Source organism: Geospiza fortis, unplaced genomic scaffold (genome assembly GCF_000277835.1).
Source record: "Geospiza fortis unplaced genomic scaffold, GeoFor_1.0 scaffold636, whole genome shotgun sequence".
NCBI lineage: Eukaryota > Metazoa > Chordata > Aves > Passeriformes > Thraupidae > Geospiza > Geospiza fortis.
The window spans coordinates 266,566-280,678 of NW_005054435.1; the positions used below are offsets into that span (position 1 = coordinate 266,566).

The following is a 14,113-nucleotide window of genomic DNA, read 5'->3' on the forward strand; positions in this document are numbered from 1 at the left end:
GTCCTTGGAAGAATGGAACAAAATAATTTAAGCTGTAATTTGCAGTATGTGAAGAAAGGAAATACTGGCTGATCATCTGGGTTGGCTAGAATAAGATTCAATAAACAAATTAATGCAGGAGTTTAATAAATTTACTTAATTAAAAAAAAAGTTCAATGCAGTAGAGGTCAAGGTGACACTCTAGAAGAGGAGTGAAAAATGGAAGAGCAGAAAAAAGGTATGATGTCTTCAAATCAATCTTGGCAACATTTCTTTTTGGGAGCTTGAGCTTTCTGGAAGCTATGAACCCTCTGAAAAATAAATAAATTCCAGGAGAGAAAAATCTCCATTTCAAAGCTCTGACACAGTGTGTGGAGAGCCTTATATTTTATGAGTATTCTAGAACTGACTAAAGGCCACTACAGTCAGGATCAAAGAAAATCCAACCAGACTTTCCTTACTCCCAAAGAGTGCATCTTCTCTTTTCCCCATTCATTGGCTTTCATGGACTTCACTGAATTCACTCTTCAAATACTCAGGGCAAGAAGGTGTTGTTAGGCCATAGGAAAAATTCTTCCTACTGCAATAGGATGAGACAGGATGAGAGAGCTCCCATGAGATGCAGCATGGAGAGGAAATATGGGCAAGAGTTCAGTGAGCAGATTGACATTGTTTCAAATTAGGAGTGATTTAAGTTATGACTTGAGGATGACTTAATCACATTGACACTGTGTGTTTTTCAATGCCTGATGTCAGGCTCTTAGCTCATAGGTAATAAATTAGGAACCATGTTAAGAGTGCAAAGATAATCAGGTTTTTAGAAAATGATAAAACCCAGTTTGTGCCTCTGAATTAAGCGATATAGATACAAGCTAAGCTGAAGTACAGTAACTTAATCACAATTTGAGATAGACCAGTAAGTGTGCAGAGAACTTTAATGCTGACAGATACTGAGTACAGGAAGCAGGAACAGCACTTCTGGAGTTAAATATATATATTCTACTGCTGCATTTGGGATTAAACTCTTCCTGACAGTTGCCTTTGGCTTACATTACTCAACTAGATAAGATAAAATTACAGTCTAAACCAACATAAGCAGTCTTGCTAAAAAAAAAAAAGATGGCTGGAAGATGATGACTGCCAGCTAATGAAAGTTTAAAGCATCACCATGACTGGAAACAGTATTACATGAAGTGATTCCAAGATTGCAACTTACCTCTTCCCTGTGATTCTTTATTGGCATACAGAGAATGCTCTGAGTCTTATACCCTGTGATCTGGTCAACTTCTGCATTGAATCTTGGATCCTGATACAAGAAAAAATGCTCTTTTAGACTACTAGCTTAAAGACCAGTTCTTTTTCTTCCTTGGTTTATGAATTAAGAAAAGTTTAATATTTTATTTGACTGTCACCCAGGATAACAAAGGTTCCATTAGCAGCCAATAGTTATATAAAGTTGTTCCTATCAGTGTGGTAACAACAGAAAAGCATTTGTGTGGAACATGAGTGCCAATAGATTAAGACTGTTGCTATAAACAACAAAAAACTCAAGCCCTAGGAGAAGCCTTGTTTTTGAGCCTAGACCGTCATTATAATAAATACGCTCATGGATTAACCATCCCTAGTTTACCTTTTATCATCAAGAAGAAATTACAGTAATACACTAAAAGATCTGTGCCCACAGAAGAACAGTTTCATAAACGTGGTTCATGGTTTTGTTTTTATCAGACATTGCTTGTTTCATTTATTCACCTCAGTATTAAAAACTGAATAATCACCTCAATAGAACTCTGATTTCTTTAGTCCTAGCTTCGTGTCTCTGTGTGCACATGTATCTATAATACATGTATTATAACCAAAACCAGTGTCAAGTTTGCATCTTGACCACTTTAAGTCAATACAGCACCCAATACAGGCACTAAAATGGCAATATTCCAGCAGCTGATGATGTGGCAGCTTCTACTGTTTCAAGAATTGCTGAAGACCAATTTCCTTGGCTTACCTCATAGGCATTCTTGATGTTGAGAGGCTGCCCTATGGCTGCCACGTGACCCACAATGCCCTTGTTCCACTCCAGGCGAATGCAGTTGTTGGAAGCTTCTTCCAGGGTGGATCCTTCTGCCACATCAAAGAGCCTGCTCACGAGGAACTTCTCGTTGGAGCTGTCCTCACACACCAGGAACAGGGAGTAGCGATCGGCTGCGATCAGCTCGTGGATGTGTAGGAAGATCTTATGGCAAAGAGCTGTGACATCTAAGTGACTAGAAATATCTTTCACAAGTTCTAATAGTCTGGAGCACTGATCCCCTGCACTGGTCTCAATCCTTGGAGATTGCAGAGGCATCTGTTCCTTCTTGTCAGAGCCAGAGAGGAAGCTCACTGCTCCTACTGAGTCCTTGACAAAAATAGGCCTTAAGGGTCTGTCAAATTCAGAAGCGGAGATTTTCCTCGCTGGTGTCCCGGAGTTGGTGGTCTCGGCACTGGCAGGCTGGTGACAGGCACAGGCTTCGCTCTGGGACTTGTTTCCCTCCTTGCAGACTGGGATGGTGTGAACTCTCTCAGCAAACCATGCATTAACCATTTCTCTGTCAAACAAAACCAAAAATACAGCAAATGACGTGAATTGAAAATCCTCCAGCATATATTGGAAGCTAGCACTGTGAGAGGATAAGTAAACCTTTTCACACAGAGGATACTGATGCACCTTTAGGCTCCTCTACATCAATATTCTCCAATTTTATGCAGCACTTAGCCCAGATTAAGCAGTAACATTTTCTGCCCCGTAAAAAAGAAGCTATTTTTGCCTAGAGGAAATACCAGAATAGGGCAGAGAGCAACCACTTTTGCTGTGGCTTTCAGAATACAGATTAGAAGTTTGCACCATCATTTTGTGCCTGAAATGTTCCAGTCTTTTCCATTCCTATGATTTGGATTTCTGTATAAGATATATATATATATTCATTTCAAGACAGAACTTTCTGGTTTTAACCTCTAAAAAGAATTTTGAACTTTAATTCTCTCAGTCAATCACCTGCAGTGCTTCCTATTTTTCTGTTGCAATATACTGTTTTTAAAGTTAACTTCCCTGCCCTCCAAGTTAATAAAAAAAAACTGGTTTGACTCAAAGCATAGAAGTTTTGCTTAAAAAGCATCAAAGAAACATGATTATTACCAATTCAACCCCCTTCAAAATAAGAACAGACTATTCTCATGCATCTCTCCAATTTCCTTTCCTTGCAGATGACACTCATTGTCTAACTCAACCCCAAATACTGAATAACCCTAAAACTGTATTTTTAAGTGTTCACCACCAATCAAAAAATGCCATGCATTTCTAGTATTTAACTGTGCTTCTCAAATTAACTTAGTACTAGAAAGCCAACACTAAAAATGTCCTCACTAAATACAGCATATCATAACATGAGTCTACTTTTTTTATCACAATATCATTTTCTCATCCAACATCTGAGGGGTTTTACTTTCAGACTTTTTTTTTTTTTTGTTTGGTTGGGGTTTTTTTTAAATACAGAGCTTTTTATTTTATTTGTTCAGTGTCAAGGATTCCTCACAGCAAATGCCCTACTCTCAGAAGAAATGGGTTTTCGCTGTATTACATAACACATGAGCCGAGGAACAGCAAAAATCCTATTAACAAGTCTGATCTTTTGGAAACCTTTCATGGTGGTCATGTTTTAAATTTGGGATATGTTTTATTTGCTCAGCAGACCACAGGAATTTGGAGAGTGAAGCTGAATGAAGCCATGGAAGTGTTTCAGGTTAGTCAGCTGCTGACCAGTTACACACATCAGTGTTCATTACATATGAAAAGCACTGTACAATAGTCTTATTTTCCTTAGAGCACACCTTTATCTTTGCTGTAAGATGCAATACTGCAAGCACAATTAGCCTTTAACTCACAGCAAAGTGATCAATTAAAATCTAAAGTCCAACAATATTATTTGTAATAGCAAGCCATCCACAAAACTGAACTCATTTGATTTCTGTTAGGACGGCTTGAAAGAGTTTCTTCCATCACCATTTGGAGACCTCAACTGTAGGAAAAAAAATGCTATAAAAAATGGAAAAACCAGAAAAATGCTATAAAAAAATTGAATTATTAAAAACCAATGATCCTTCTTTATTAAAGCAGTGATACCTATTTTTTGTGCAGTAACCTCATGCAAGTGTTTCTTGCAGTGAAGCAAAGAACAACTAATATATCATCAGAAATTTGACTTCAACAGTATTACTTTCCATTACTTAAACAGGATAAACATTAAATATGGGAACTGTGACCATTCATTGCTGCAATGCATAATATGATTTGCACAGGACAGTGTCACATGTGCAAAAGTTGTTTCACTAAGAGTCAAAATAAGAAGCTAGCATTTGGTTACACTTACAATTTTCATTTATTAGACTGAATGTGAAAGACTAAACATTTTCAATTAAAATGACCAAAAATATCCTTAAGGAAATTAAAAAGCTAAAGATACCAAAATCTGTATGTAAATACAGTACAACCTCTACAATCAGTGCTGCTAACTCTTGTTAGCAAGTGCATTATATGTGGGCCCTTTTTGTTTTACTCTGATCACCTCAAAATAAAAAATAACCTGGAAATTTTAGCTTCTCCAAAATAAAACTATCATCCAGCACTAGTGCTGTAGAAAGGAACTTGCAAATGCCAGCTGGAGGCATTTAAACCTCAGACAGAAGTATGTAGGTATAGAAAATTGATAAAGAAGATTGCTGACTTGACCCAGATTCACTTGTGTGCTGACTTCCCTTCTGAGCACTGCGGACTGGCATTAATGGAAGGTAAGATTGAAAAGTAGCAGTAATGACATAGTACCAGATGGAGGGGGTTCTCCAATAACTGATGAGGCTCAGAAGCTGTGTAATTGAAAATGTACGTGTTTGAAGGCATGTTTGGAAATGAACCTGAGCTGTTGTTGGGCAACTGCAATTTGCAGAGCCATCTGATTCACTGCCTACTTACTCCTGAGGAACGGAGAATATAAAAAGCTATCCTTTTCACTTCTCCTGATGTACACTGAATTTACATACACTGATGTGTTGATAGAAGATGCAAGGCAGAGAAAGAATCCATTACCCTTCATGCATAAAGAAAAAACTACAGCAGAAATTTCATTTATCAGTAGAAACCTGTCATTTTGTTTATTCTGCAGTGTTGTGTTACGATTTCCCCAGGCCTTAATGGTGTAGCAATAGCAATCAGCAAGAACAAGGTACTCTGAATGCTAATACCTGTTCTCAAACTGTGGCCATGACATCATTAATTTTTTACCCTCTTGCCTTTTTACTGTGTAAAATAACCTCTATTTCTTATGGAAGTAATTGAGGGATGTGGAACACAGCTGTAAAACCTTTCACATGAAAGGAATTATGTTTAACAAGAACTGAACTACTTGTTGGGTATCAGCACTGTTTATGAAGCACTTAAACATTGAACAGAACTGTATGTGGAGCTGCATAATTATGAGTAACATATTCATGTCCTTTGATTTCTCTTGGGTGATGGTTCAATAATTTGCCAACATAGTGCATGATTCTCAGAAAGCTCTTTAGATTAACACCAACAACAAATCTTTAACTAAACCGGTTAAAGCATGGCTTTCAACCTCAAGGCCTTTTAAGCATTTTACTTTGGGCAACAGGAAAGCCATTCAAATTCAACTGGAAAAAGAACAGTGTTCAGTGACCTTTACCTAATGCCTCTTCTAACAAGGAAACTATTTAGCTCCTTTTACTCACCCAATTACACACACGGGTGGAAGAACCAGCATTTCGCATGAGCTGACGTATTCTAACTCTATTAAAAACTGCTCGTTGTCTTGACATGCGTCCGCTTGTTGACACTCAGTCCTATTTAACAATGCATGACAAGAAGGGTATTATGGCTAACACTAGTACTCTTACAGCACAGAATTAGCTCAGCAGATATCCGACTCTGGACACGTCCTGAACCACGAGTGAGGCTCCTGGAAATTAGCAGCAAGTGCCATGTACAATTAAGATGTCATTTGAAAGGACTGCAGGAAGAAAGCAACACTTCCTATTCATAGGAACAGTCTTCAGTAAGCATTGCCATTGTCAAGAGCTGATTGTAAGGACAGGACCCTGGCTGTAGTTTAGAGGTTGCAGGAGCAGATACTGATCCGCAGTGATCCATGCAGACACAAACTCAGTGCAGTGTCTCTATCCCACCATGGCAATCTGTGAGTTGGAGAGCTATAGGATCCATATCCCTCACGACTGGGATGCATCCTTTACTGCACTATGAGCCTTTGATATGAACCTTCACTCAAGAAAGACTTAATTTATCCCAGAGCTCATGAACAGGAATAGTAGAATATGAAGATACCATTTTTTAGTCATTCCTATCAGCCAAATCCAATCTTCCCTCTATAAAACATGACAGTAGTGACTGCTGAATTTGGCTGGTGACTTCATCAGTAGATGACAAAACTGGAGAGGAATTTGGAAGTGATAGTGCTAAGAAGGGGATAAAAATGCAATGGCAGGCAAAACATTGAAGAAAAAAAGAAAAAAGATGGTGTGATCCTCTCCTCTCTGTCACTGCTTATATACAAGAACAAGTAATCTACAGTACATGAGACCTTGTGAGCTTCAGAAGAATTAAGACTTTGGCCCCGATTTGTTAAATGCTGCACAGATAGACCTGTCCCTAGAGCAGGAATTTTTCAGTATTAATAGGCAATAAAACTAAAAATTCAATGGTTGAGAAAACACAGATGCAAGGAAGCAACATGTCTTGAGCCAGGTCATGCAGGAAGGCACGTGTGGACCTGAAGAGAACTCGGCTGTATTTCCTGTGCCATATGCATCAAACCATACTGACACAACACTAATCACTATGCTACTCATACACCGGGAATATTAAATAATTTATTGTACCCATCTCTGCTTCATTGTGATCATCTTCCAGGTACACAGCAGACTTCTCAAAAACAACCAAAAAACAACAACCCAACCCAGTGAAGATGTTTAACAGCCAGGCTGCAATTGTCTTGCTTACATTTAGCCTATGTAAGAACACACCAATGTGACCATTCAGCACAACTGCTTGGCACCTTTGGAGGAAATGTGCAAAAAACAGAATGCAAAGGTAACACTGAGATGCAACACAGTAAAAACTGTGCGTTACTTACCTTGCACAAAGAACATGTAACACTTGCAGTTCCATAACAGAACACAGTGATAAGTAGTTTTCAGCGAAACAGCAAATAATTCCCTGTTTTCCCTGTTGCTCACAAACCACTCATATATACAATGTATGATGTTTTAGTAGTTGTGTGGACTGTTCTGCTAATTTTTCATTCAAAGCAGCAGTTATTGGTAACACTTCAGGAGAGGGATTACAAACTTGCCTACTAGAAAATGCCAGCTTTCAAGTGTCTGAATTCCTGTAGCCTAATCCTGACAGTGCTGAAATGAATAATATTTCAAGCTAAACTTCATAACTGTTATCAATTGTCTTCCATAAAATAACCACTAGATGTCTTCAAATTTCTCTCCAGCATCTTGACATAATTTAGACACAGAAATCATTTAAAGCATTAGCAAAAACTCCAAAACTAGTCGGTTTTAGCAAATGAGTTTGAAATACAAAGCTACTTGGATATTATACTTGCCTTCCCATTTTCTTTCTAGTATTTCCTATTTCACAATCACATTCTACGTGGTTTTGTCTCTTTTCTAGCAATGGAAAGATTTAAAGAAATTGTATAAGGCCTCGTTAGATGACAACAGCAAACACACTGTAAACTGACTGTAAAAGGAGTGTTTTCAAACTGACTAAAAGAGTAGATTAACAAAACACTAGATGTTTTTCCTTAAACTCTTCCCAATTACAGTTAGTGGAGGTGCCGTTTCTCACAGTGGTAGGCAAGCAGTTCTGGAATATGAAATACAACAGTGCCAGTTTTTTAGCACAACTCGGTCAAATATATTAGCATACATTTAGCTTTAAACATTTCAATTGGCACAAATGACTTCTGTTTGAATACAGTTCTTAATTTAGAACATTAATGCTTGATTCAAACCATGCTCATGAGAGACCGAAATAACTTTTTAGAATGATGAAATTTTCATCTTGTCTGAATGCTCATTTTTAAAAAAATAGAAGGCAGAGATTTCTTTATTACTTGTAGCAAAAGTATTCAAATTGGAAAACTAACACTGACAGGCTATTCTTGGCTATTTTCAAGTTTTCTTTAATAACCTAACTTCAAGCTTCACTTGTTACAAGAAAGCTTTCTTCCACAGAAGAGACTTTCTACTTGCACTATAAAGAAAGACAGAATAAATCCTCAGGGATTAAAGTTAAAATTCTAAAACCTGACCTTTATTTGTCCTCCCTATGTTTCCTTCTTGTTCCCAGCCCATGAAAAACCAAAAAAATAACAATAACTAGGTACTGAATGGTTTTGTTGGGAAAGCAGTAGGACAATACCAGTAATTTCAGTGAAAAATTGATTAAGAGGTAAGTTCACATGTGCTTGGAGACCTCACGTAAATCTTCAGCACGACTTAATTTCCACCTGAATTCCTCAACCGGAGTTTAAGTATGACTGAAGTGCAGAGGCTCTGGGATGGCTCTCTCTGCTGGGGCGAGTGCACATAATGCACAAATAAGTGGGAAAATACATATCTTTTACGAAGCAAATGTACTTTATGGTGATATTTTCAATGCCAAATCCAATGTGAAATTATACTCATTGTGTAGGGCTTCTTTTCTGGCAGTTTACAAACAGCTCCGTCTGTATTTAATGCCCTTTTAAAAATATAGTTTTCTTCAAGTCAATCATATAAATGAGGAAACATACATCAATTTATATAGAATGCTTTTTTTCCAGTAAGGAAAAGAAATACTTCTATACTGTGCTTTTATTAACTATATTTTTCCATGACAAAACCAAAACAATTTAAGAGTGAAAATGAAAGTAGGTAGTAGCATATTAGTTCACATCAAGAATGTATTGCCTATATCCATCCTCTTTACATGAGGATTCTTCAGCAGATAGCCAATATAGAACCTACATGATCCTCTACAACTTAGAAATCAAAGAAAGTTGTTGAAATTTATTGAGTCTCCTGCAGAGGATATCAAAAGATCAAAAGTACTGTAATATGGTAATAGTTAGCCTGAAACAGAAAGAGGCAAAAAGGGGATATTAACTGTCAGAGTGGTTTGCCCCATCTTATTTTCTACCCATACTCTGAGGCTTACCAGTGTATTTGAATTAATGTATTCTGCATACCCATTTGTTTCTTTATTGCATAGGGCAAGTGGAACTGAGTGAAAGCACATTCTCCTTGTAGCCACTCACAGTTTCTGCTGACTAGTTCATCACCATACCAAAGATTCTGTGTAGGAGTTCAATTTAGAGCTTTGGGGGAATTTAAGATGTAAATTGCTACTAAGTGGTTTCTTATCATTTCTCAAATGACAATTTCTTCAGTCTACAGTAATTGCTGTTTTAGAGATTGTTTCCAAAATATTCCAGCTTTCACCTCACTTTATTTCCAACAACAAATGCCAGAAGTAGTTAATCACATTTGCAACTTGATGAATACTGGTAACATTCCTCAGCTTCCTGAATGCTTTGTGAATCAGTAGTTAAAAATATTTTGGGAGCATCTTAAAGCTTTGCTGTTATCATGAAAGGCATAAGGAAGGATATTGATACATTATTTATAAGTGGGATAACTATGAACATCATTATACCAACAAGAAAACTTTCCAAGATTCACACAGAAATTGATTTTTTTTCCTGTACTTAGATCTCAGAAAAGCTTGGTAAACATCCAATAAAACCAAGTAAATGGGAGAAAATATTCTGACCCCTTGCATTAACACCACTTCTTCCTGTGGGTTTCAAGCTGTGGTCCCAAGAATCAGTGGGTCTGCAGCCCTTTCATTAATGCTTTACACTGGGTAACTTAGAAAAGGCAGTCCCCTTACGGCATATCCCAACTATCTGCACAGGATCCCATGCCTCCACTGGAAAGCTACTGGGCTCCTTGAATCACGGAAGTTCAAAGCCCACTCTCTAATCACCATGCTCATGTTAGGAATACATATGGTTCATACCTGTGCATTTTTAGGATTATTACTTTTTTTGGTATGCAGCACCTTTTAAAGAAAAAACACATGCTACAGCACATTTCAGTGCAGAAAACATGCAATAGCTTTATCTTTCAAAATCAGAATTTTCACTCAATTAGAAAAAATAAGCACACATGCATTACCAATGCACAAAATGCATATGACACATAATATTTAGGAGATTCAACTTCAGATAGCTGGCTCAGACTGAAAGACATTTTTAAAAGCCCTCTAGACAGAGACTAGAAGGCAAATGTCCTGACTAATGTAGTACCGCAGGCAGCACATTAGAAATTGATTGTCCACCAGCCATCAAGAAGGAAAAAAAAAACGCCCCAAGCAACTGTGCTTGAGTTTTCTCCTCAATAAATGTAATTGATATATTCAAGTAATGCAATATCTGAATTTTAGCACAGTTTCCCAGTAAACACCAGTTCTGGAATCCTCAGTGAAGTACTGTGAAGTACCATCCTGTTAAGAACATTTATTTTTCCAAATACAACCCCACCTTAATTTGTAAATATTTCTCAAACCTGCTAATAAGCCAAGATGTATTTATAACAAAATAATCTTATTTCTACTGAAGGGCATATAGGATTTGGGTCAATAATTTGTCTTCAGCACACCATACATTTAGGGAATCAGATAAAATTCTGCCTGTAAGAATACAGTTACCTCCAGTTGAGAGGAGAAAACGTACTTTGGCTGTTTTGGCAGTCTGCTGCTTTTGAGAGCAAAGAGCACTAAGAATCACTCCCATATTTTTAAAACAGGGACAAACAGGAAGTCAGAAGTACAAAAATATTCCATAGCGGGTTGAAATAAGTGTGATGTTAGAGCATGGCAATGCATGTGTTGTTTTTTTAAAGGAATGTAAAAAGACAAAACTTCAGGAAGACAAAAAGGCAAATGAATTTAGCCATAAATGTGACCTAAAACCCAGCAGAAGATGCCTTTATATCACCTAGTTAGAACAACCATAGTTGCAGCAACAAAGCAGAATCACAATTACTTGAAAATGTTTCTGCTTCTGGGAAGCCAGAATATGATAAGCAATTCTAAAACTTTGGGAAGGGAAAAATAACAAGACACGGGGAAAAAGAAAAAAAAGCTTAAACTTCATAGGAGCAAGGCATTTAGAAACTCTTGACCCTTAGGTGTGCAGTACCAAACTCTCCAGCCAGAAGTTTTGTCAGGCAGCACAGCCTCACTGAGTGAACCAAATTCATCCCATCCCCAAGTGTGCCGGTGACACACTTCCCCTTTGTTGTGCTGCACTTTGATCATCTTGGAACAGCACCTCACAGATAACAGCTATTTATATTGCCTCCACATGCCACTCACCTGCCTGGTACAAAATAAAGTAATAAATATCTGATTCCATACCTTCTTACTCATGGGATCCCAGTTCATTCACCTCCTCAGAGGAGGGAGGACTCCAAGCTATTCACCTGGATTACAAACTTGTAGGATTGCAGCCTCGCACTGCTCACGTGGAAGTCAATCACTGCAGTTTTATCGGACAATATCCATAAAGGCAGCCCAGCCTGGAAGGAGGCCGGGATGTGGCCTTCCTGAAGCCACTGCCAGCCTCGAGGCATTGCAGATCAAAATGCAAGGTGTGAGCCCTTGGAACGTGCTCATCTTCTGCAACACATCGGAGGGGAGAGAGGAGCACAGGTGCACACTTGTTAAGCCGACGACCTGCAGCCCTTCTCTCCAAGAAGCCAGCACATGGGCTGGGGAGCACAGGGATTCCAACAGTTGTCACTTTATGAACAAATTGTGAATAGAAAGAAACATCTTTTAAAGTGCCACCTTGCCAGAAAACACAATTTTTATTCAAACCACAACAATGGATACTAATATCAAACTGCCCTATGCAAACTGGATCAGGAGGCAACTACTCAGTTATATGAGATGATAACCCTAACCCCATACTTAAAAAAAATCACAAAGCATACATCTTCTAAGTATTGTTTAGACACTTAATTAAAACTTCTTTGTGTCTGGAAATTACCAACAGAACTACCACAAAAAACACTGTGGGAATTAATTAATTGCAGAAAAATATATTAACTATTCAAACTCATTATAAAATTTCTAAATTAGGTTCTAATTCAAAGCTCATTAATGTGAGTGGAAACAGCTTGTATTACGCAGTCAAAAGTGATGGAGCAGGGGATCTTTTCCTATTCCTATGTAGAAATATTTGAGAAACAGATACAGAAACTATCTTTATCCATTAGCAGTTGTGCCTCACAACATGCAGCGGAATATGCCTCCATGCTCTGCAAAACACCAGATTAACTAACTTCTTGGTCTCTTGCTACCTGTGAGAACTTTGGCATATTATGAAACAAAACAAAAAAAAAAAAGAGAAGCAGTAAATTATGATTAGAAAAGTGTTGAAACTAGTTCAGGGAACCCTGCTTTACTTGAGAGAACAAATATAATGTTAAGTAGCAAAACATTAACAGCATAGTCTTTGTTCAGTGTTTGCTGTGCTGCAAAGATTCAGCTAAAACAAAGCACAGTATTAGATGCTAGGATTTTCTTTCTCAAGCTCCAAATAACACTACCAAGTGCAACACTAAACCTCTTTAAAAAGTACAGCTGTTCTTTCAAACCACTCAGCTCTACATGTTACCATCTTTGTATCAACAAACAGTGAAGTAATTTGTCATTTGTCTTTTTAAATACAAACTCATATATAACAGAGGTATTCCTTACTAGAGATAGTTTTCTATTTATACAATAAGGACAAAGAACATTCCATGCAAGACAGCAGAGAAGAGAGTTTTGAGACAATTGCAATGTTTCCGTCATTTCAGAAACATCACAGAATTGTTGCCAAGCGAGGGCTCAAAAGTCCACAGTGTTTCTGCAAACCCCTTTCTAACTTCAGAGGCATTATCATCTCGGAGACTCACTGAATTGTATGAAGTACTGCCTCTTTCAGAACGGCACAAACGCAAAACTGTGCTCAGAGTGGAAAAAAAAAAAGCTAACCCATCCTGCCCATGGGGAAAACAAATCTGACACAGTGGTTACTATTAATTAGCATTCCTATTTGTTCAATACTACATGCAGTTTCCAAAGGAAGTGTGATAGGCTGAACTAGGAAAACGCTACTTCTCAATGCTGCTAGCACCCTATTTCCTGGGCAAACAAGCTGCCCTTCAGTGCCACACCATGCACTGGTGTTCTGGAGAGCAAACATAAAGGTTAACGACTTCCATCTATGCATCCTGAACCAATGTACATCCTTAAAAAAAAAAAAACAACAACATTTAAAAGACATTTTAAATGTCATTTTAAAAGACTTTTTTTTCCCTGTTAAATGAACCTAAGAAAGCAGCAGCAGAAGAAAGGGGACTGCCTGACAGATGGTCACAAGCAAGCAGGTGACCCCTGAAGCTTTCTAGCTCTCTGCGAGTCAATTATTAATGGGGATTTCTCTTCTTACCGCCCCATCCCATGCAGAGAGGAGCAGCAGCAGCAAAACCTCATTCAGGATGCATCCATCCCCGCCAAGTGACTCAGGGACGAAGCAAATCAGCAGCAGCGAGCAGATGGTGCGAGCGGCTCGGGAGCGGGAGCGCAGCGAGCCCGCAGAGACGCCGTGTCCGAGGAGCCAACCGCAGGACTTACTAACGCGAGCTCCCGCTAAGATATACCGTGGGAGTGCAGATCGCCCGGGCTCTGCATCCCCACGGCTTTGTTTATCGGAAAATATTCAAAATGGAAACCTGACTCCACTTCTAAAAATAGCCGAATTTACTCCAAATCAACTCGAAGTCCCGCTCTTGAAGTGTGTGACAACAGTGAGCAAATACCTCGTCTTATCTCCAAAAGGCAGCATGTCAAGTCAAGGGGGGGAAATGCCCAGACGAGCTCTTCAGGTCCTCAATATTGGGTTCTTCGCAAGAACCGGCACCGAGAAGGGGCGAGCGCGGAGCGGCCGCCCCCGAGCAG

The 14,113-nt window shown here is 38.5% G+C and overlaps 1 protein-coding gene across 6 annotated transcripts in view; it reads right to left on the minus strand.

Annotated features, from left to right (window-relative positions):
- Positions 1-14,113, minus strand: part of PDE5A (phosphodiesterase 5A) — a 105,543-nt gene that overhangs the window by 35,213 nt on the left and 56,217 nt on the right. For 4 of the 6 annotated variants that reach the window (XM_031061977.1, XM_031061979.1, XM_031061978.1 and 1 more), the window contains 2 exons: positions 1,982-2,564; positions 1,196-1,285 (listed from right to left, as the gene is read on the minus strand). In XM_031061977.1, the coding sequence (XP_030917837.1) occupies positions 1,196-1,285; positions 1,982-2,564 (673 nt within the window). Of the gene's footprint in view, positions 1-1,195; positions 1,286-1,981; positions 2,565-13,604; positions 13,928-13,974; positions 14,046-14,113 lie in introns of those variants that run through there. The other 2 variants (XM_031061981.1, XM_031061980.1) reach the window with 2 other exon arrangements.